This window comes from Cervus elaphus, chromosome 15 (assembly GCF_910594005.1).
Source record: "Cervus elaphus chromosome 15, mCerEla1.1, whole genome shotgun sequence".
Lineage (NCBI taxonomy): Eukaryota > Metazoa > Chordata > Mammalia > Artiodactyla > Cervidae > Cervus > Cervus elaphus.
In genome coordinates, this window is record NC_057829.1 from 85,446,343 (window position 1) to 85,469,883 (window position 23,541).

The window sequence follows — 23,541 nt, forward strand, 5'->3', positions numbered from 1 at the left end:
TCCTGACCCCAGAGGACCGCTTATCCTTCCTGTATGCTTGCCAGGAGAGAAGAATCACGCGAAAGCAACATGTAGCATCTTACTGGGGCTTCCCTGGTATGGCTCAGCAGTAAAGAATCCACCTGCAATGCAGGAGACCCAGGTTCAGTCCCTGACTGGGGAAGATCCCCTGGATGAGGGCAGGGCTACCCATTCCAGTACTCTTGCCTAGAGAATCCCATGGACAGAGGAGCCTGGCAGGCTGCAGTCCATGGGGTCGTAAAGAGACACAACTGAAGTGACTAAGCAGCAAAAGCATTTTATTGAGCTTTTTTAGGACAGAAAAGCGATATATATGTACACACATATATATATGTATATATATACACACAGCTTTTCCTTTAGTGGATTGGTAGACAGTGGGGGTTATAAACAACTTTAGAAGACAAAAGTGCCTTTATTTGAATCGCTTGAAGGCAATGTTACTTGTTCCCCCAAAAGGTTAATACAAATCACCTTAAAAGTGATCTTGGTAACCTCACCTCCTCTTAGAGATCATATTTCCCACTGACAGTGTTTTGGGGACTGGCTTAGGCTGTAACTGAGTTAAATGCTTTGAAAAGATTGAATCTGACTCTATAAAGTTCAAACAAAGATGCCTCTTGTTTTCTAGAGTTACTGATAGGATCTTAGAGGCCTAGGTTCTATGCACTAGTTTTTTGGGGTTGGGATGGGGAGGAGGAAAGGAAAAGAAACAAAAATTTAACATAGCTGAGTCAAATCAGAAGTCATAAACTCATCCCCACAAACCCCAGCCATTATTTTTATTTAAACTAGTGACCAACATGTAAGTCCCGTAAAATCTCAATTTTGGACTTTTCTTAAAAATCTAGCCAAGCTGGTAGCTCTGGGCCACGTCTTAGTGGTGGTGTTGTTCAGTCGCTCAGTCGTGTCCAACTCTTTGAGACCCCATAGACTGCAGCACGCCAGGCTTCCCTGTCCTTCACCATCTCCCAGAGTTTGCTCAAATTCACGTCCATTGAGTCGGTGATGCCATCCAACCATCTCATTCTCTGTCATCCCCTTTTCCTCCTGCCTTCAATCTTCCCCAGCATCAGTAACTTTTCCAGTGATCTAGCTCTTTGCATCAGGTGGCCAAAGTATTGGAGCTTCAGCCTCAGCATCAGTCCTTCCAATGAATATTCAGGACTGATTTCCTTTAGGATAGACTGGTTGGATCTCCTTGCAGTCCAAGGGACTCTCAAGAGTCTTCTCCAACACCACAGTTCAAAAGCATCAATTCTTTAACTCTCAGCCTTCTTTGTGGCCCCATCTCACATCTGTACATGATTACTAGAAAAACCATAGCTTTTTGTTGGCAAAGTTATGCTTCTGTTTTTTAATACTCTAAGTTTGTCACAGCTCTTCTTCCAAGGAGCAAGCATCTTTTAATTTCAAGTCTGCAGTCAGTGTCCGCAGTGATTTTGGAGCCCAAGAAAATAAAATCTGCCACTACTTCTACATTTTGCCCATCTATTTGCCATGAAGTGATGGGACGGACCGGATGCCATGATCTTAATTTTTTGAATGTTGAGTTTTAAGCCTTCTTTTTCACTCTCCTCTTTCACCCTCATCAAGAGGCTCTTTCATTTCTCTTCAATTAGTGGGATGGCTGGTAATTCTGGACTGGGCATGTGCGCTGCATGTGTCCTGTTCCTAGCCTGGCATATTTAGCTGCTGCCCTGTCCTGCATCTCAGGAAATCAAGATGGCACCTCCCCTCATGAAACACCAGCCCTGATCTGGGAAGCCAGCCAGTTAGGGCACACGGATCCCATGCAGAGTGACCGCAGCCTTGGCGCTGGCAGCAGAAGGGTGGCGGCTGTTCTAGCAAGGCCCTGCCTCCCCCTGAACCTCTTAGTCTCTTGAGAGTCTCCCCAGCCTCTCTCTAGTCTTGTCTCCTCCACCCTCCTCCCCCCTGCATGGGCCACACGCTTGGGCTTGAGAAGGTAGGCCTGCATGGGGCCGATTAACCCCAGCCTGTCAGGAGAGGGTCTGAGGCTGGCTCAGATAACACTCTTCCTGAAAAAGGGGTCCAATTAGAAGACGGAGATTGGGAAGTCCTTTTTTTGGGAAAAAAGATTGGCGTGGACCATTTTTCAAGTCTTTATTGAGTTTGTTACAACACTATTACTGTTTTATGTTTTGTTTTTTATTTTTGGCCGTGAGTCACGTGGGATCCCAGCTCCCTGACCAGGGATCGAACCCACACACCCTGGCTTGGAAGGTGAAGTCTTAACCACTGGACCACCAGGGCAGTCCTAATTCAAATCAGTCTCCTGAAAGTCTTCAGGAAAGGCAGCCCCGATGACCCTGCGGGGCCGCCTCCAATCAGACGGTGGAATGGCTGCATTTCTGGAGGTGGCTCAGTGGTGCGGGTTGTCCCCAGGGGCTGGGCTTGCGGGGTGCATTCCTAGGTTGGCGCTGCCTTTTGTTGCCTCTGTGCCTGTGTCTCAGCTTGGATAAGAGCAAGACGGTGCCTCCTCTCGCAAACCACTGCCTGGTCTGGGAACCTGCTAAAATGGGCAGTGATTCACCTTTCAAGGAATGTATGAGAATTTGTAGAAATGACTCTCTGACCTGGCCTTGCACTAATACCTAGCTCTCCAGGGGCTTTGGGGTTCAGGAGGGCCACTTCTCATGGCATGAAGGCTGGAAACTGTCAAGCGGTGCCCACTAAAGGACACCCCTAGAAGAACTTCCCATTTCTCTCGCCTACAGTTATTTTTCTATTGCCTGATAAATGTTACATCCAGAGCTCATGTCAGGAACAAGAATGTAAATCAGCCTCTGGCATTTATGCTGAGTGGGATGATTGATAGTCAGTAACTTAAATGTGTAAGCTGATAGCATTAATTTTTCAGTAGATTGACGCATCCCCAGGAAAACACATAATTTCTTTGCAGGGCACTGCTACTTCCTTCCCACAGAAAGTACATTTCTTTTTCATAAGGGTGTGATGCGTGCTCAGTTGTGTCTGACCCTCTGGACTGTAGCCCGCCAGACTCCTCTGTCCATGGGATTTTTCAGGCAAGAATACTGGAGTGGGTTGCCATTTCCTCCTCCAGGGGATCTTCCCTGAGTAGGTTGGAGATGTGTACTCAGTTGTGTCTGACTCTTTGGACTTCACAAGGGTATTAAGGTATAAACGGTACATGATCTATGGGATGCAAAGATACTTGAACAGACAAGGACTAGCCCTTTATCCATTAGGAAGGCTTGAGATTTACCGGCCTCCTATCTGCCTCTAGAAATTCACTTATTTGGATGAAGATGTTGACATCCTGCAGACCTCTTTGTCCTTCCTGGATGGCTTTAACCTGTGCAGTAGCTGAGCACCTCAGTCCATTTGACAAGGAATTATCGTACCTGACTTCCTGTACCTGTGAGCTCAAGGATAGTCTTCAAACCAGAGCACACTCACCAGGACACCCAGCAGAACACTTGGAAAGAACCATTTCCATGAAGACAGAAAGCAACTTTTGGCCGAGAAGAGCTCTCTGCAGGGGGGCACCCACTTTGTCCTGCCCCTGACTTTAAACCGACTACCCCCATGTCCTACTCATCTCTGGCCCAAGCCCACCTTTCAAATCTGTTCATCACACAGTTCCTTGCCTCCTGTTGGCTCCGTCCATAGATCAAAGAAGTAGAAATGAAGACCAAGTAGTTAACAGATGACCAGATTTCTCCCCCAGCTTCCCCTTCAGTAATCTTGAGAATAAACTATGTGAACAAAACGGCCTCGAAAGAGAAATCACAAGAAGTCAACAAGCCTGTCCACAAGCCTGCACACAGTGGGAGACGGTGATGACTCTGACCCCCATCTCCATGATTAACTGACGTGACCCCCCTGTTTCCTTTTGAAAACGATCGTGACTGAGCAGGATCTTCGGAGGTGGTTTCTGAGGGACACTAAATCCACTGTCTCCCCAGATTGCCGACATTTGGATTAAAAGCAACTTTCCTTTCTACCAACATCTCTCTCTCGCTCTTTGATTTTCGAGTGGCGAGCAGCCAGACCTGATTTGGACGTTTCCGCCCCTGCTGCACCCCTGGGCCTCAGCACAGTGCTTGGGGAACAGTAGGCTCCAGTCCATCTGTTGAACAAATGAGTCGATGACTAGAAATGTGCAGCCCAGCTCCAGTTCACTTGCTATACTCCGATGGATTACTATGTATCTTACATCCTGAATGCCTGCTGCATGCGGATGAAAGAACGATTTATATTCTATCCTTTCCACTCACAGACAACCAGCAGTCTAGGAGTCCTTGTAACCAGCAGCGTATCAGACAAACGAGGGGGCAGAGATCACCGGGGTCTTCACTAGTGCAGGGCGTGGCGGTGCTCAGTTCAGAGCATCTCCCCCCCTCATCCTCACATGGCCAAGTCAGTTTCCTGGTCCCACCTCTCACATGCGCTTCTCTCAGGGATGCATTCAGTGACCAGCGCCCTTAGGTCCGTTCACCTGTCACCTGAGCTTCACACTTACTTCCTGCTAGCAGTGCCTCGCTCAAGGCTCTGTGCCTTATGTCTCACACTCAGGCCCTTCTCTGATACCCAGGAGCCCACCAGGCTCACACCAGCTCCAGCCTCCTGTCGCTCTCATAGATGATAGCGGCCGGCATCTGCCTGCTTCTCAAAGATGCTGGGAGCATGAACAGCCATCGCCAACAACAGTAGTCTTACCTTGGCATCTCCTTTCTGTGTCACTTACCCAGCTCCTTCACCTCTGTTTCCTGGGAGCACCCCCCTAAAAAACTCCCTGCACCCAAATTCTTGCCTTAGACTTTACTTTCATGGAGCCCCAAGCCAAGGCATACAGTTAGACAAAATATCTCACTGTGGACTTTTTCTGTTCCCATCTTGCAAACCTTTTAATTATCTATCCTTTTACTACATGCTACTCCCTCAAAATTTCTGCTTCTCAATAAATTGAAAAGAGCTTAGGCAAGTTCCTGACCATTCCCAGGCTTCATTTCCCCCTCAGAATAATGGAAATAATCACACCAGTCTTCCCATTTCACTGCTGTCTTATGGGACAGCGCTGGGAAGCTGATGCTTGCAATGCTTACAAAGGGACCAGATTCACCAAAATTAGGTTTGCAATTAGATCCTAAAGCTTATCCTGCAATGTCTTAATTGAAAAGAAAAAAACATTTTTATCTTTCTTAATACTTAAAGAGTTTTTCCACTCCATTTATTTTTTTAAAAAGGTTTTTTGTTTGTTTGCATTTTTTGTTTTTGTGTTTACTAAGCAAATACTGTTTAATCTTTGTGGAGGAGCCAATCTGATATCAGCAGCTAAATCTCTATGCAACCAGCCCAGTGCTACTAAGGACCCAAGGTTTTCTTGCTGTCCTGTCTAAGCACAGTACCATTTATTTCGCCTTCTTTCGCTGTCTCCTTCTGAGATGTTCCTAAAGTCAAGATGGGCTACATGCATTCTTTTTTTCCCTTTTAAGGGAGTTGAAGCAGAAGATCAACAAAAGCCCACGACACACTTGTAAATTGAAGGAGCCACTCTCTGAAATGTTTCCATTACTTCTCAGCAAGAAGAGTGTTCCTGCTCTCCTGCATTTCTTGGAACCATCTGTGTGGTCTCTGCTGAGTTCCCCACGGGCCTGGAGCACCCCCAAGGCTCTGCTCAAAACCCAGCCCAGCATCTGAGGCCTGGTACCATCCTCCTTGCCTCCTCTTTGCCACCATCAGCTTCTCTTCCTTGCAAATTGCTTTCCCTCTCTCAGGTCAGATCCTTTTCTAGCTCCTCAAATACAACACACCGGTGTCTGTCTGGCCTGTTGCACAAACTGTCCCCTCTCCCTGGAGAGACCTACCCTTTTTCTTCTTCTCTTGGTCTGTCAGTGGGGCTGGTTCATCTTCCAAATCCACATATCATTCTCTGAAGGCTTTCAGTTCAGTTCAGTTCAGTTCAGTTCAGTCGCTCAGTTGTGTCCGACCATGGGGTAAATTTGTGACCCCATGGACTGCAGCACGCCAGGCCTCCCTGTCCATCACCAACTCCCAGAGTTTACTCAAATTCATGTCCATTGAATTGAAGGCTTTCAGTCCTAGACAAACATTCCCATGAGCTAAGCAAACACCTTTGGGTTGCCTCTTTGTAGTAAAATGGCTCGGGGTGGGTAGAAGCCTTCCACGGCCCCTGCACAGCCCTTACTAGCTGGCCAAGCAACCAAGTCGACCCTAAGGTGCTCTGATCTCCTTGCCTCATTTGTTTGTGTGCATGCATAGTTGCTCAGTCAAGTCTGACTCTTTGTGACCCATGAACCATAGCCCGACAGGCTCCTCAGCCCGTGGGGATTCTCCAGGCAAGAATACTGGAGTAGGTTGCTATTTCTTCCTCCAGAGGATCTTCCTGACCCAGGGACCTAAATGGCACCTCCCGTGTCTTCTGCATTGCAGGTGGATTCTTTACCAGTTGAACCCCAGGGGAAGCTCCCATCATTTGCATAATAGAGGCAATAACAACTTCCCCCGGGGCATTGCTGAGAGGTTCAACTAAAACAATGGCTGTACAAGTCCTGTGTAAACTACCAAATGCCATGTAAATACTTTTTTTTTTTTTTACCCTGTATTCACCTGATGCAAAGAGCTGTTTGGAAAAGACCGTGATGCTGGGAAAGATTAAAGACAGGAGGAGAAGCGGGTGATAGAGGATGAGATGGTTAGATAGCATCACAGGCTCAAAGAACATGAGTGTAATAAACCCTGGAAGACAGTGAAGGACAGAGAAGCCTGGTGTGCTGCAGTCCATGGGGTCGCGAGAAGTTGGACACAACTGAGACACTGAACAATAATGACAAGCCTTCAAAAAGAAGAAAACCCTGAAGGTGATAGAGCTGATTCTTAGGAAGTGATTTCCATAAAGCTGAGGGTCCCTCATTTCCTGCGAGTCTGTTCCTTCTGAGAGAGCCTCAGGCAGGATGCTTGTTTCATCACCTTTGGGATCACTAAAGGGACTCTGTGTGATCATCATTGCTGGCCCATTATGTGGGTGAGAACACTGAGTCTGAGCAGGATCGAGTGACTTTCTCAGAGTCATATGATAGCGAATGAGAGTCTGAAATCAAATCCACTTTTCTCTCCTTCCAATGTCCAAGCTCTCTCCTGTGCAATCAGTGAAGACCACCTACATGAGAACTAGCAGGGGCTATTTTTTCAGAGATGGCTCTAGCAGGGAGGCAGCCACCACCATTTGCATTTTGGGAGAGATTCAGAGGCAGGCAGAGGAGTAGAAAGCTTTCTAGTGGAACAGGGAAGACTCCAGGTGTGCCCTCATGGGAGGCTGTTGGCCTGGGGAGGCTGGAGGTGAACTAAAGAGAAGCAAGCAGTGTATGGGATTGGTTAGGGGGCATCCCAGGTGGCTCAGAGGTAAAGAATCCTCCTGCCAATGCAGGAGACGTGGGTTTGATCACTGGGTGGGGAAGATCTTCTGGAGGAGGAAATGGCAACCCACTCTAGTATTCTTGCCTGCGAAATCCCACAGATGGAGGAGCCTGGTGGGCTACAGTCCGTGGGATCGCAAAGCGTCGGACATGACTTAGCGACTGACCACGCCGGGAGCATACTGGACTGTCCTTGGTTAGTTCCAACTTAGAACTAGGGACAGAAATTAGGGAAGGTGTCAGTGATTCATCAAGCCCTGGCCATTATGGGTTGATCATTTACAGGGGTTTTTGTTTGGTTTCCTGAATTATTACAAGAGATAGCATTCTGACTTCCTGCAAATCTGACTTAGAGCAGGCTGATTTCCTGGGCTGGCTGCTGCAGATTGTGAGTCAGATCCAGCGTTTACATGTGCTCTGACTGCTGCGCCTTAATGCATTCAGTTTCTCATGGCCCCCTACCACCTGACTCAAAACCCGACCTTTATAGCAGGACACATTTCTTACTAGGGTTTTAGGAGAACACAGATAATTTAATCTCTGTTAAAGTAACTGAGCAAGCAAGCAAGCACCCTAGGGTGACCCTTGAAACTGAAAGTGTTAGTCGCTCAGTCCTGTCCGATTCTTTGTGACCCAGTGGACTGTAGCCCACAGGGCTTCTCTGTCCATGGGATTTCCCAGGCAAAAATCCTGGAGTAGTTAGCCATTCCTGTTGCCAGGGGGTCTTCCTGACCCAGCCATCAAACCCCAGTCTCCCACACCGCAGGCGGATTCTTTACTGTCTGAGCCACCGGGGAAGCCTTCCTTTCTGTGAACCAAAAGAAATATTTTGAAAATTCTTTATTTATTGATCAGCTAGAAGGTGTGAAGCAGTGTTTTGAAATAGTATGTTTGTATTTTCTGCACTGGCAAAATGATCCAAGGTCACTGATACAGATTCACCGTGCTGAAAGTTCCCACTCAAATGTGTGACCACAGTAGCATCCACGGCTCCATCAAGGTCAGTGAAGTGAAGCATTTTTACACTCCAGAGTCCTTAACAATGGCTGCTGAGTTAGGGGGTGGTGCCCAGCGACAGCTTGAGAAACATTAAAAATAGCAAGCAATTCGGTGAGGTTGTCCACAAAGGACCTTGGTGCATAATGGAACATCTGAACAGAGGAGCCGAAAATACCCCCAGCAACACAGTTATTCTTTTTAGTCACCATTTAGCATTTTGGCTTTTGGTTTCTGAAGTCCCGAGGCAGACTAAATTAGAAAAATATATGCAAAAATGTTCCTGAGTTCAGCGTTGCTGAAGGGTTGCAGATGCTAACTTTCCCATCAGAGAGACTTGAACTTGAGCCTGCGTCACTTAGGATAAAGGTCAGCTGCATATAACCTAAAGCCCCCTGATAATGCAGGCTGAAACGAGGTAGGTGGGAAACGTCCAGAGGAAGACGGCTGGGGACTGACACGGTGGCACTTCAGCATCCCCAGGCCCCAGGCTCTGCCATCCTCAGGGCTGGGTTTCTGTCTTTGAGGCCCGTATCCAAGGTGGTTGCTAGAGTGCCAGCCTTCATGTCTCTGTTCCAGGCTGACAGAAAGAGGAAGAAAAAAACAAAAAGGCAAGCCCTCCTTTTAATTGCACGTCCTGGAATTCTCATTTACATCTCATTATCCAGAGCTTACAAACATGGTACCACTCCTACTCTCAAGGACAATTTAGAAATGTAGCCTTTTCCTTGTCCATATTATTAACCATTGAAAATGCCCTTTAAAGAAAAAAGAAAATGGCCTTTGAATACACTCAGGGTTCAGTTACTAAACATGAGGGAGATATTAAGCAAACACTTGAGTTGGGTTTTCCAGAAGCAGCTTCAGAAACGTGGATTTCTGTGAAAGGGATTCATTAGGAAGTGAGTCCAGGAAAATGAGGTAAGAGTGTGGAGACCTTGGATTAAGAATGAAGGTTTCTAAGCAAGGACATGAGAAATGGAATATTCCTGCCATATCAGTAAACAAGGATGTCACAGTCATCCTGATTACGGCCCTCCAAATGTGAATTTCTGAGACCTAAGGAAACCAGGAAGGAAAACAATACCTGTGATCCAGCAGCCATTGGGCTGCAGCCACCCCCTTTGCTGAGCACCGAGGTAAACGCAGGAAACTGGCCCCAGATAGCTGAGATGCGTGTGAAAGAAATTATTTCAGTGAGCCCAGACCCTTGCATCTTCCCATACACAGAAAAGCACTAAATTCCTTAACTTGGGATATCTGGTTTTCTTTAAATAACAATAATCTTTTGATGTTCTGACTACCTGCCCTTTGTTGTAAGATTTCTATATAACCTGGCTCCTCCCCTTGCCTCCTGGGAAGAATTCTCTCAGAGCCACTTGAGATGCTGTCTCCTGGGCTGAAGTCCTAAAAATTTCTGCCGAATAAAACATAACTCTCAACTTTTAGGTTGCAGCTATATTTCTACATGGGCAAACACGTTATAAGCCAAGTGTCATCAAGAGTGAGCTTGACCAGCCCCTCTGGGACTCCTGGGGAGAATATACGTTCAACTCAAGGATCAGGCAGTTGGAGGACTTACACACTCACACCTACCACACACTGGGGAGGCGATACCCAGGGGAGAAAATGTCCTCACTATTCTGGCTCTGCAAAGACAAGCAAAGTAAGCCCTAAAGCTGGAGGGTATCCCCAAACTTAGAAAGACCATTGCTGGCTGCTGGAAGTAAGATCTCACCTATAGTCTTTCATTTGTCATCTGTATATTTTGAACCCAAATCAATTAAGAATTGTACATCTGCTTCCCTGGTGGCTCAGCTAGTGAAGAAGCTACCTGCAATGTGGGAGATGTGGGTTCAATCCCTAGGTTGGGAAGATCCCCTGGAGAAGAAAAAGACTACCTACTCCAGTGTTCAGGCCTGGAGAATTCCATGATCTGTATAGTCCACAAAGAGTCAGACATGACTGAGTGACTTTCACTTTCACTTTCTTTTCAAGACAGACAACAGCAATTTTCTATTTGAACCTGTGTGTTGTTATGAACAGTGGCTAAGATGGTAGTGTTGAAGCTGTCAGCCTTCTATGGGTACCTATGTCCATGTCTGTAGCTCAGAAAGGACTTTACCTTTAAATGTGTATGGGATGTTTTCCTATCTTCAGAAGCTGCTAATAAGTAAAATTACAAAGTCTCTGAAATGAAAGGAGCAAGGATCTGACTGGTTTATAAACACTTACATAAATTATTTCATACAGTTATCAGAAAATAAGGACCTTAAACTTATAATTTTTTAATATGCTGGCTAAAGTTAACTTAGAAACATTTTAGGAATCCATACAACAAAGGTAAATCTTTGGCAAATGATACTAATTTAATGATTTTGACTTAATAAAGAATACTATGTCTTCTCTAATTGATTAATGCTATGTATAATAGGGGACTTTTATTCTGAAGGGTGTTTTTTCTTAGACTTATTCTCTTCTACTTATCAAAGATGCTAACATTATCCCTAGTTAATATTTCAGGCTCTGAAAAATGTGAAGTTGGTATTCAACTAAATTGAATCATTATTCTGTCAAACTCTATATTTCAACAGCAATTGTGTTTTGTAGTATGTCAGCATGAAGATAATTTCCAAGATCTTTAAGTAATTTAAACCCTGGGACTGACACTAAATTGCATTAACTAAAGGATAATCATTGGATGCCTAGATCATTTCTAAGCAAGATGAATGCTGAAATGATTACTAAGCACAGTTTTGCATTGATAGAACTCTGCTTCTTATTTTTATATTCATTGGGCTATATTAATGAACATGAACAGTTTTGCTACTTTTAGAGATTCTTTAAGGGAGGTATGTGGCTACAGAAAGTTGTTATATTGATACATAAGCTCTGCTAGTTGCTAAAATGACAAGGTTCTCAATTAACCACCCCACAGCTTGCTGGATAAAAAAGAAGTTGCTTACTTTGGTTAAAAGTTATAATGGACACAATCAGTTAAGACTATACCAGAAGCAACAGTGACAAGGGGAATACAGCTGTGTACATGCTCTTATTTTTCAAGGAAAAGAGTAGCTTTTCCCTAAAGCAACCTGTCAGTGTCAGCTTATTCCAGGATATGGAGGAGCTAATGAAGGATAAACTTACAAAGTGAATTTTATTTGCTTTATTTTTTAACAGCGGAATTCAGAAACTTACTGAGTCTCCCTATTTTGAATGGCTCTATAGTTGTTTGCATGGGTTTTATAGGAACCTGGTCTCTTTCTTACTAGGATATAATTGGAAAAATTACTTATGTAACCAAGGTCTTGTCTGGAATGTCATATGAGAAAATGATTCTTATTTAATCTGGGATGACCTTTTTTTTTTTTTTTTTTGTAACAGCCTTATTGAATATAATCTATACCATCCAATTCATTAAAGTGTGCAATTAGATGACTTTTCAGGTGTGTGCAGTCATTACCACGATCAATTTTAAAACGTGTTCATAACCCTCTAAAGAAATTCCACACCCCTCAGCCATTACCTCCACCCAACCTCCCGATCCCTGCAGCTCTAGGCAACCACTAATCGCTTTGTCTTTATGGATTTGCTTATTCCAGACAGTTCATGTAAATGAAATCGTACAACATGTGGTCTTTCGTGACTAATGTTTTTTCACTTGGCATAATGCTTTCCAAGTTCATCCACGTTGTAGCATGGATCAGTATTTCATGCCCTTTTATGACTGAACAATGTTCCATTGTTAGTACTAGGTCACATTTCATTTATCCACTTAGCCGTTGATGGACATTTGGCTTGTCTCCACTTTCTAGCTACTATGAATTATGCTGCTGTGAACGTTCCCACACAAGTTTTATGTTGACAAGTTTTCGTTTCTCTTGAGTATTTACCTATGAGTAGAATTGCTGGATCATATGGTAACTCCGTGTTGAGCATTTTAAGAATTCCGCCAGACTGTTTCCTAAAGCAGCTTCACTTTTCTCTAAAAATAGTCCTTTTTTGTTTCTAGATCTTTTTGATGGTGAAACTTCCAAACATTTTAGATACATTAACATTGATTGAATCTCCACAGTATCTGTAAGCAGCAGGGATGACTAAACCCTTTAAGCGGTGGGAGATCTCAGAGAGATAAGGAAGCTTGTTAAGTGCCACTCAGATGGCCAGAGCAAGGATTACACTTAAGCCCATTCCCCCAAAGCCCCATCCCTTCCCTCTCTATTTCATTGCCCCCCTTCCAAGAGGGGCCATGACCCATGGGAGGGCTCTTTCTTTCCTCTACAGGCCTGGGGGTGCCAGCAGAACTTTCTCCATGGGGTTCAAAGTTCCCCCTTTCTTCTTGCCCTGAAGAATCCCCCTGGCCCTGTGCAGTGTGTTCTGATGGAAACTGCTGAAGGCACAAAACCAGAATCTGATGTCCTGGAGTCTCTGGACTTCCCAGAGCTTGACGGGGACAACGCCCGAAGGACAGTGGCCTTTGCTGTGTCCCCGTCTGGGAAGCCTGACAGCTAGAGCACATGTCTGGAGAGAAAGGTGAGGCAGAGTCAGACAGGAAACTGCAACTCTCGGTGAAAATTCCTTGAAAGCTGACGCCGTGCAGTAAGTATTCTCCACGGCCAGATCTGCTTCTGTAGCTCTGGGAGTGTCTGTCTCGTCAGCTCAGCTCGTCTGTCAGTGCTCTGCTAACGCAGATTCCCAGAGCAAATTAAGGAGTAGATCAAGATGGTTGCTTCCATAGTAGTGATTAACTTGTTAAAAATAAAAAACAATCAAAGTAGATGATCTGGCTATACTTATTTATTCCAGGCCTCAGCCTCAGTTTCCTCATTTGGAGAATAGCAATGATACTTATCTCTAGGTGGAGCTATGAGGATTAAGGAGAAGGAAATGGCAACCCACTCCATATTCTTGCCTGGAAAATCCCCATGGACAGAGTCACACACAGTCCATGGGGTTGCAGAGTCAGACACGACTGAGCAATTAACACTTTATACTTGACTAGGATTAAAAGTCATATTGCATGGTGCTGGGGACATAATACCTGAATAAAAATACTTAGCTTCTTTTCTGCCTCTTAAGTGGCATTAGTGGTAAAGAACCTGCCTGCCAATGCAGGAAACATAAGAGACACTTCGATCCCTGGGTCAGGAAGTTTTCCTGGAGAAAGAAATGGCAACCCATTCCAATATTCTTGCCTGGAAAATCCCATAGATAGAGGAGCCTGGTGGGCTACAGTCCGTGGGGTTGCAAAGAGTCAGACACAACCAAAGCAATTCAGCATGACTTAGCCCTGCCCCTTAGTGCCTGCTGTGTGCCAGGCGCCAGCCTAAATGCCCCCCAAGGTGGACCCTCACCACAGACATGTGAGGGAGACCCTGTTATTATACACATTCTACAGATGAGAAGACTGAGTCACAGAGGTAATTATCACTTAACAAAGGTTGTGCAGAGAGTAAGAGGCGCGGCTGGGAGTACAACCCTGATCTCCTGGCTCCAAAGGAAGATGCTTTTAAACATTTTGCTCTAAAATGAGTCAGAGGTGAGTGAGAGGGGCTTAAAGGGGGCTCTGGAAAGAGGTCCGCCCACAGATAATGACCAATGGACCAGATGCAGACAGGGTCCACTAACAAAGGCACTGAGGAGCGTCAGTGGAGCCTGCGTCCTGTCTCCAGCAGGTTTGTTCTCATGATGGATGAGGTGACAAGGTGATGAGCGCCAGGGTGATGCTCACCTCCGGCAGATGAGGAAGCTGCGAAGGACACAGAGCCGCACCCCCAGTGAGCATCACTAACTGAATATCAAAACGGGGCCGGGAGTGCGGGCAGCATCCAGCTGTCAGGCCTTCTGACGTGGACGGAGCGCTCCCACGGCAAGGAGCACCCTGCGTCAAGCCCAGCAGCTTCTTCGGGGCTGCGCCGCACGTTCCATTGGCTTCTCCCCAACGGTTTCCCAGACAAGCTGATCAGACTAGGGTTCCCATCTTCCGTCCTCTGATTTCCCAAGCTCACCCCGACTCCATCACTTTCTTTGCTCCTAAGAAAGGCCGTGAGGCACAGGGCTGAGGCTGCTCCGGGACCGAATCAGGGTGTTCCTGGAGGGCAGCGGGGAGGATCAGGGTGTTCCCGGAGGGCGGCGGGGAGGGCGTTGCTCCGAGAGTCCGGCCTCTACCGGGAACTGACACACAGCCCAGGATACTTTGTGCCTCTCCCTGGACCTCGGTTTTTCCATTTCTAAACCCAGGGGGACGGGACTATTTAAGGATGGAAGCCTGGAGCGTCATTACTGTCACCCCTTCCCAGACCCAGAGCAGACATAGCTAATCAATTGTGGCATCGCTTCTCACTGAGCCAGGGCTCTGCTGCAGAATCTTTCTCAACACAGGGCTCCAAGCAGCTACTTACTGATGGATCAGAATTGGCTTGCAAGGGGACACATGGTTTCCACCCCGGGAAACCTCATTCATCTTGAGGTGCCCCTTGGCTCTAAAGACCTATCATTCTCCTCTACACACACCAGCGAGCACTGGAGACTCTATCCCACAGGTTCCAGTGCTCTGATTTTTTTTTTCTAATTTTTTCTGGACACCTTGTGTCTTGGCTAGGAACTTGGAGCTGTATCTGTGTGGCAGGGCATAGATGGACAGAAGAAGAACTCCCATAGCCTCAGGAGAGGTTGCTCTTGGTACCCAGAGCTCAGCTACAGAATCTGGCTGTGGGGAGCTTGTCTCTGGCCAGCTTTCTGGTTAGTCCTTCTAGGTGCGGCTTTGTGAGTAGCAGAGACCCCAACCACTGTGACTCCCCCATTGGGCATGGGGGTGTCAACACGAAGTGGGGTGGGGATGTGAGCTTCTCCAGGCTGGGCGGTGACCACCAGAGCCAATTCTGAACCTGCAAATCTGTGCTACTTTTCTGGTCCAGCCACCCAAAGAGCACGTAAATATTAAAACATCCTTTATGCTATATTGTGACTTGGACATTAACAAAATGTTGTATCTTTAAAGTTGTTCATTTGGGATTAATAGATGTAAGTCTGTATTTATAGAATGGATAGACAACAAGATCCTACTGTAGAGCCTAGAGAACTATATTCATTATCCTATGATAAACCGCAATGGAAAAGAATATTTAAAAAGAATGTATATGTATATATATAGATATAGATAGATATATATGTATGTATGTATATAACTGAATCACTTTACTGCACAGCAGAAATTAACATAAGCATTGTTTATCAACTATACATGGACTATATACAGTCCGTGCAATTCTCCAGGCCAGAATACTGGAGTGAGTAGCCTTTCCCCTCTCCAGGGGATCTTCCCAACTCAGGGATCAAACCCAGGTCTCCCACATTGCAGGCAGACTCTTTACCAGCTGAGCCACCAAGGAAGCCCATATATATATATAAAACTGAATCACTTTACTGCACAGCAGAAATTAACATAGCATTGTAAATCAACTATACTTCAGTAAAAAAAATACTGGAAAAAAAGTTGTTCTTAATGTCTTTGTTACACAAACACTGGATAAGTCTCAGGGTTTCCTGTTAAAGTCATTGAAACTGAGATGCGATCCCTGAAGGATCCTGATCTGAGCAGCTCCTTAAATGCCCTTTCACCAAAAACACAGGTGACATTAAAAACAGCAGGGCTGCAGTGGTCACCTGGGCCCTGAGTGGGAGAGTAAGGATAAACAGAGGATTTTCTGCCAGAAGCAGATGTTTTGTGTTGATTTTACTCTAACGAAAGATGTCCAGATGGAAAGCAAAACCTTCTACAAATCTTTCAGACATGTTTCTACTCAGTCAAGTCTTAACACTTACCTATAAAAGTGAAGACTCTTGAAGAGGTAATAACATACTGAATAAATCCATGCTACAACTTTTCAATTTCTGAAATCACATCTTCTTAACCTTTAAGGGAATCTTACAAAGTAGTGCAGGGACTTCCCTGGTGGTCCAATGGTTAAGACTCCATGCCTCCAGGGCAGGTAACACGGGTCTGATCCCTTGAGGGGGAACTAAGACCCTGCATGCTGTGCTGTGTGGCCAAAAACATACAACCAAAAAGCAGCGCATGCACAAGGCTAGTTCAGTTCCACACGTATTTACTGAGCATGCGCTGTGAGGAGGAAGCCGAGCCAGCCATGCGGGGCAGAGACCCAGGGTGATGACATCATTCTTGCCCTTGGGGAGATTCTGGGACAATGGCCAGGAAAATCAGCCATGAGACGAGTCCTAGTAGAAAGGGTTGGACAACCAGAGGCCCTGAGGGCCCTGCCGATCTGTCCCAACACGTCCATGTTGTGAGAGTAAGGAAGGCTTCCTGTAGGAGGTGGCATTTGAAAACGGCTTTGAGAGGAGCAGGAAGGTTTCCAGCTGTGGGGAGAGACAGGGATGCAGAGGCCCAAGGCCACCTCTCAGCAAGGTCCAGGAGGGGTAATTCTGGCTGGAAAGCAGGAGAGAAGTCCAGTTGGAGAGAAGCCCCAGGAACTAGGTGAAGGAATATGGTCTGGGCTTGAAGGCTCAGCGAGGAGAAGCTGCTGAATTATTACGGAGCCAACGGGGAGCCCACCAAAGGGGCTGAGTAGAGGGGCAGCTCCAACAGACCAGAGCATCAGGATCTGGAATGTCACCTCTCCCCAGAGATCAGGGGACACCACAGCCCCACGGGCCCTCACAGTCCACAAGCCCACGGGCTTACTCCATAGGAGCAGAGGAGAGAATAGAGAGGCTGCCCTGCCCAAGATCACATACTAAAGGGCAGTGCCAGGCCTGGAAGCCACAGCTCCAGCCTGCAAACCGGACACCTGTGGATGGGCTAAGTCTGAAGATACGCTTGCAGAGGGCCAAGAATTGCTGAACACGGTAGATGGTGAACCACAGCCCCACGGGTTACAGAGCTAGATGCTGGCAATGAGTCATCTCGGTGTCAAGTGCAGGGACCAGGCTTCCCAGCAGGATGCAGCAGGGACCTGCCGATCCACCGTCTGCCCTTGGAATGCTAATCTTTCCGAACTGCAGGGCTGGTTGACCATTTCAAGGGCTTTCTATTGTCAACCTGTCACAACTAACGCTGCAAGGGGAAGGTTTTTCTACAACAGGCTTCATGAAGAGCTACGTGGTGAATAGCTATATGACTACAGAAAGTTAAATTCATTCAAATTATGTAACTAGAAATGCTTTCCCCAAGTTGTATGAGTCACATTTCAAGTGCCCAAAGGCCACGTGTGGCTAGTGGCTGCTGCGTTAGGTACCACAGAATCAGACATCTCCATCACCGCAGAGGGTTCTAGTGAACAGCAGGGGTCAGCTAACAATGCCCCAGACTGCGGTCAAACCCAGCCGCAACATGTTTTTATTTTTGGCCTCCTTGTAGGATCTTAGTTCCCCCACCAGGGATTGAACCTGGTCCACTGCCGTGAAAGCATAGCGTCCTACCCTTACTGGACTGCTAGGGAAGTCTCTGCCACATGTTTTAATGAAGTTTTACTGGAACACGGCCACGCCCGCTTGATTTACGTATGGTGTAAGTCTGCTTTTGTACTAGAATAGCAGAGCTGAGTACTTGTGACAGAGACTTTATGGCCTGCAAAGCCTAAAATATTTATGATCTGATCCTTTATGAGGCTGCCGATCTCTTGTGTAGATTCTCAAAAAGTGACATGAGACTCTTTTCTGGGAAGGCGCTCCCTGGCAGCTCCGGGAGTTACTTAGTGGGTCCCAAGTGTCAGGATGACTTCACCCCAGCACAGGCGCCCCCATCCCCACCCCGGGGCAGGAGGCAGGGGACACAGAGCTGGCCGCACCTCTAGGACCCTGAGCCGGGTACAGGCTGCCCCTCTAGAACAGGCACCTTCTCCAGGGTGACCAAGTGCAGAGACAGGAGGTGGGGCACGGCGTCTGGGTGGCTGCGAGTCTACCCGAGAAAACCACACGACTAGAAGGATCTCAGCACTTGCTTTATTTTTCTCTTCTTCCCAGGTCAGTGAGGCAGCAACATTAATAAAAAGCGAGACAAACTGTGCTCTTGCGTGGAGATTCAATAACCCCTCCCACACCAACGCTCCCTGATAATTCTAAGAGCTTTTCATCAAATGGAGTCTAATCTGGATGGCCCAGCATCCCACATACCAAAAATAACCGCCAGGGTGATGTCAGGCCAGCTTAGGAGTGCTCGTTTCCAGGAAAGGAGGACTATACTGAACAGGGAGGGCTGGCGGTCAGCCTCTTTTGCTCTTTTCAAGTCCCAGCAGGTCAGAGAGCCAGGCTAACTGCTCTGGTTCCTTAGGGAGGCTGGCGCCTCCTTCGGTCCCTGTTCAGGGAGCCCCCACCTGAAGCAGCAGGAAGTTTGGGGGGGTTCTCTGTGGGCCCCACTGCACACCACTCAACCCAATGCACGCCTGCTGCCCACGTTCACTCCTGAATTATTTCAGCCTTTCTCTCCTTTTATGAGCATGATCCTTTGTTGAAAGGGGAACTAAGCTAAATTAAGAGGGAGGCTGATGCTCACTTGGTAATGTCTCTATTGTCAACAGAGTGCAGGATTCATCTGCAGCAGCTCAGAATGTCCTGGGGCCAGAGAGGGTGGATTCTTAGAATGCCTGTGAGCATCTCAGCTGGTAACATTTGGGACAGCAGAGCCCTGGGAATGCTGAGATTTTCACTGCGCAAACTGCAAATGCACCGGGAATTCTTACTGTCACGCAATCAGGAGAAGCACCCGTTTCCTTTCCTGTAGAGCCCGGAGACCCTCAACAGGCAAGCTCCTCCCTCTCTCTCTCTCAAGTCCCAGGTTGGCCTGTTGAATTATTTCACCTCTACCAGCCTTCCTCTGCTGCTTTGCCCAAGTTATTTGGATAAATGAGAACAAAGAAACTATCCTAAGTTCCCACTGGGGACCAGCTTTGCAGTGCACACATACTCCCAGGCCTTCATGAATTACAGAGAAAACAACAAGGAGTGAGTCTTCTATGGAGCTACAACCAAGGTGGTTTACTTTGCAGGGGTCCAGGACAGGACTCAAGAGTTGGGAGGTCACCCACGTTGTCGTCTCTTCCGCCCCCGCAGCTTCAACCGCCTGGCTGGCAGGCTGACGGGCTGCTTTCCGAACTTCTCCATGATCTCTCTGATCCTGGCCAGGTTGGTTTTGCTGAGCGTGAAGTCGCACTGCGTGGCCCCCATGTCATAGCCGACCATGCAGTTTTTGGTGGACGAGGTGAAACCGTCTGCCTTGGCTGTGACCACGTACTCTCCAGGGTTGAGGAGGCGCCAGTAATCCCCATCACTGGCTGTGAAAAGAAAACAGGAGAATTGAGAGCAGCGCCTTTCTAACACAGATACCAACCAGCCCTGTTATTCCAAGACTGGGAGGGAGAGACTTGGAGGCAGGCAGTGTGGAATTCGAGCCCCGGCAGATGCAAATTCTTAGTGCATTTTGGACGCCGAGATGTTTTCCTTTTGGGACGTTACCTTAATGGTTTTAACAGGAAGGGGACTGGGGTGTAGGCTCCCTGCAGTGTTAATACGCATGAGCAGAGATGGAGACATGATCGCTAACATTCCTTTCTCTCTGACAATACACACCATTCATTATGAACTTGAACTTCTAAACCGTATGCCCTTGCCACAGAATGCCATCTTGAAAAGCCATCTGGGCCTGGTTTCCTGGCTTCCCTTAGCATGGCTATAAATATAGAATAGTAGTATGAGGGTGGGGCTCTTCACTTCTTTTTTTTTTTTTTTTTTAATTTTTTTTTTTTTTCACTTCTGAAAAAGAGAAGGAAAAGGCTACAGAGGACTTGGGCCAAGTGACCTGGAAGGAGGTCCCAGATGTCTCCACCTCATTCCATGGTCTTCCATGAAAAACTGGAGCTTCAGGGGCAGGTACACATTGCAGCAGTGTCCCCTGCCTCCTCCCCACCCTCCCTCAGTGATACCATTGATCAGGCATTCAACAGGGATCTAACTGGACCCATGTCCATCCTCAGTTCAAGGCTAGATTCTTGCTGAATAAAGCAGGGTCTGAGGCCAAGGACACTCCTTCCCAGAGGACCCACACCTGCTGAGATCACTAGGATCCCTGACATTAAGGAGGCTTTGAGATAGAAAGTTCAGTTCAGTTCAGTTGCTCAGTCGTGTCTTACTCTTTGCGACCCCATGGACTGCAGCACGCCAGGCTTCCCTGTCCATCACCATCTCCCAGAGCCTGCTCAAACTCATGTCCATCGAGTTGGTGTTGCCATCCAACCATCTCACCCTCTGTCAGCCCCTTCTCCTCCTGCCTTCAATCTTTCCCAGCATCAGGGTATTTTCCAGTGAGTCAGTTCTTTGTATTGGGTGGCCAAAGTATTGGAGCTTCAGCTTCAGCATCAGTCCTTCCAATGAACACCCAGGACTGATTTCTTTTAGGATGGACTGGTTGGATCTCCCTGCAGTCCAAGAGACTCTCAAGAGTCTTCTCCAACACCACAGTTCAAAAGCATCAATTCTTTGGTGTTCAGCTCTCTTTATGGTCCAACTCTCACATCCATACATGACTACTGGAAAAGCCATAGCCTTGACTAGACGGACCAAAAAGGAAATGTCAATTCCGACGCAGCGCACAGAAGGATGAGACAAGCGCTAATCCATCGGACCGGCCAAGTCAAGCTCCGTGGTAAGTTGTGCGGCAATCTCTGTTTCTACAGGGGTAACTGGACGCCCAGGGAAGTGTCACATCTACACAAGGTCACACCACTAGTGATCAGCTGGTCTTCCAGGGCCAGGTTTGTTTTCTCTCTTATGACAATCTGTCCTGTCTGGTCTAAAGAGAAAAGGCCGGATTTGATCAAGTGCTATGTAGGCCTGGGCAAGGCTTACTCATCTGAACGAGTCCAGAAGTCCTCTAATGGATGGACGAGAATATGTATCTTACACACACACACACACATAACACTTTGAAGCACCACGTTTAAACTGACATCACAAATCTCTTATTTATCTGAGACGGCCCATGCAATGCATGCAGTGAGCTCACAAAAGCACAAGATGTTGTGAAAAATGAAATACGCAGGCAGTTGTTTGCCACACGTTCACAGAGTCCGCTACCTGGTAAACAGGCCTCAACATGACAGCCCCGGGCACATAACACAGGCGGGCATCTCCCTGTCTTTCTCAGCACCTGCATCCTTCTCCAGTGAAAATGCAAGGTTCTCAACTACATAAAATTTCACTTCATGGTTTTTCAGAGACCAAGAGCCGCATCCTGCTATCTTTGTCTAGTTAATCAGATGACCCCAACCTCCTGGGCAGGGCAGGCATCCCCTGAGACATTCCTCCAAACCCTCAGCTCCCAGGCACACCTTCCGGGGGCGCCTCTGCTCCTCCAGACCTCGTGCCCCGAGTGTGAGCAGCCCCCTTGTCCCGTCCCGGCCACGCGCTGAGCCCTGGGCTCCATAAGGCCTGTGCTTCCTCTTTCCCACTCAACCCTGGGTTTCAACAGTGCCTCCTCCAAGCATGCCAGCTGGATTGAGCAGGAAGCAGACAAACAGTCACACAAACATGAACCCAAATGTCCTACTCCTGCGAGAAGTTCAACATCTTACGTCTCAACTACTGCGGGTACTTTCTCCCCACAAACGCAGGGGTGGATTAGTTAAGGTCAGGAACCGGCCACCTGCCAACAGCTGCCTACCCTGATGGAGGCCCCTGGAGGTGAGACCTCTCAGTGGGAGTGTCCACCTCGAGGACACACGGGAGGTCAGTTTGAAAACCCCCCGGGAAGGGGCAGCCCAAGTTCTCACCAAGGGAGGTGCTCAGGGGGCCAGAGGAGTGAAAGAAATCCATAAAGAATACATGCTTGTCAGCACTACTAATTCAGATTTATAAGATGGCTTTGTGATTCTTTTTCTCCCAGCAACAGCAGAAGGCTCCCTCTCACACCCTCCTCAACCCCCCTGTCTTTGGTGTGCCAGCCTTTCTATCATGGTGCCCTGCCAGGTATGTGTTTGGGGGCAGCATTCTGCGGGGCTGCATGGGGAGGCTGGCACCCAGCTGGCACTGCCCGGCATGGGTGGATGGAAACCGGGTCCTAACGGAGGGCCATTCATTAGCAGGTTGGGTTAGTGTCACCCGAACAAAAGACAGTCACGTGGCAATCTGAGCCAGGTGTGGGGCAGCACATTTACATGCATTTAAAAAGCATCCTTACCAACTTCACTGCCTGTGGAATTCCATTTCATACGCCTGCTTATTTTATGCAAAATCCCTCCTGGAATAAAACTTGTCAGATCACATAAGCCTCAGACAGAAATCAAGGCAGATTCAGAGCTTATGTGGAGCACGGGAGGACCCTGAAACTAACAGAATGAGGAACCGTCCGTGACACACGGGATTCCTCTGTAATGAGAAGGTGCTAGGAGATTACTTTGGGGGAGTAAATGGAAGGCGAGCTGAGTTTCCCATTAGCTCATCAAAACTCTCCTTGATGACAAGGGCTTGAAATTCCGAGCTCATCAAGCAGAGTTTTCTCTGCTGTCCTGTGGGGCCCCGCGGGCGTTTTATCTCCCAGTCTGTTTAGAACTCTCCTTTTCTCACATTGCCTACAAGGTGCTAATGGTCCAAGGATTGTTCCATGCTCTTTAACGAATCAGTCTTTTATAGGAGCCCATTAATAATGTTTAAAATACAAGTTCTGGGCAGAACCAGATCAGGCAGCCCATTTGATCCATAAGGATTACCCGTCCCTTGCCTGTCTGGCCCATGACACGTTCACAATCTGCATCTGTGGAATGAAGGAATGAGTAAGTGAATGACTGGATGGATCAGTGTGTGCCTGTCTATGTGGGGCTCGGTTCAGTTCAGTTCAGCTCAGTGGGGCTCCTATGGACCACGCGCCATGCGGCCCAGTGTGCAGCCTCATGGTCAGTAGCTGTAAGATGCTGGGGGACAAGTGGTGCGATGCTCGGGAAGTAACGGCTGCGTGAAGAAACAGGTTAACTGCCTTGAGAGACGGTGATTCAGGGCATCACTCCGTAGTCCACTGCTTCATGGCATTTCAGATGCGTGTCACCCATTGGCACGATAATTGCCCTTCTCTGTCAGGCACGTGAGCAGGCAGCCT

General features: G+C 47.4%; 2 protein-coding genes across 3 annotated transcripts in view; one reads left to right on the forward strand and one right to left on the reverse strand.

Moving 5' to 3' along the window:
- GPR26 (G protein-coupled receptor 26) overlaps positions 1 to 23,541 on the forward strand; it is a 103,610-nt gene that overhangs the window by 55,938 nt on the left and 24,131 nt on the right. The window lies entirely within an intron of this gene.
- Positions 18,383 to 23,541, reverse strand: part of CPXM2 (carboxypeptidase X, M14 family member 2) — a 134,860-nt gene continuing 129,701 nt past the window's right edge. For both annotated transcript variants that reach the window (XM_043926315.1, XM_043926314.1), the window contains one exon: positions 18,383 to 19,729. In XM_043926315.1, the coding sequence (XP_043782250.1) occupies positions 19,476 to 19,729 (254 nt within the window). In that variant the 3' untranslated portion in view covers positions 18,383 to 19,475. The remainder of the gene's footprint in view (positions 19,730 to 23,541) is intronic.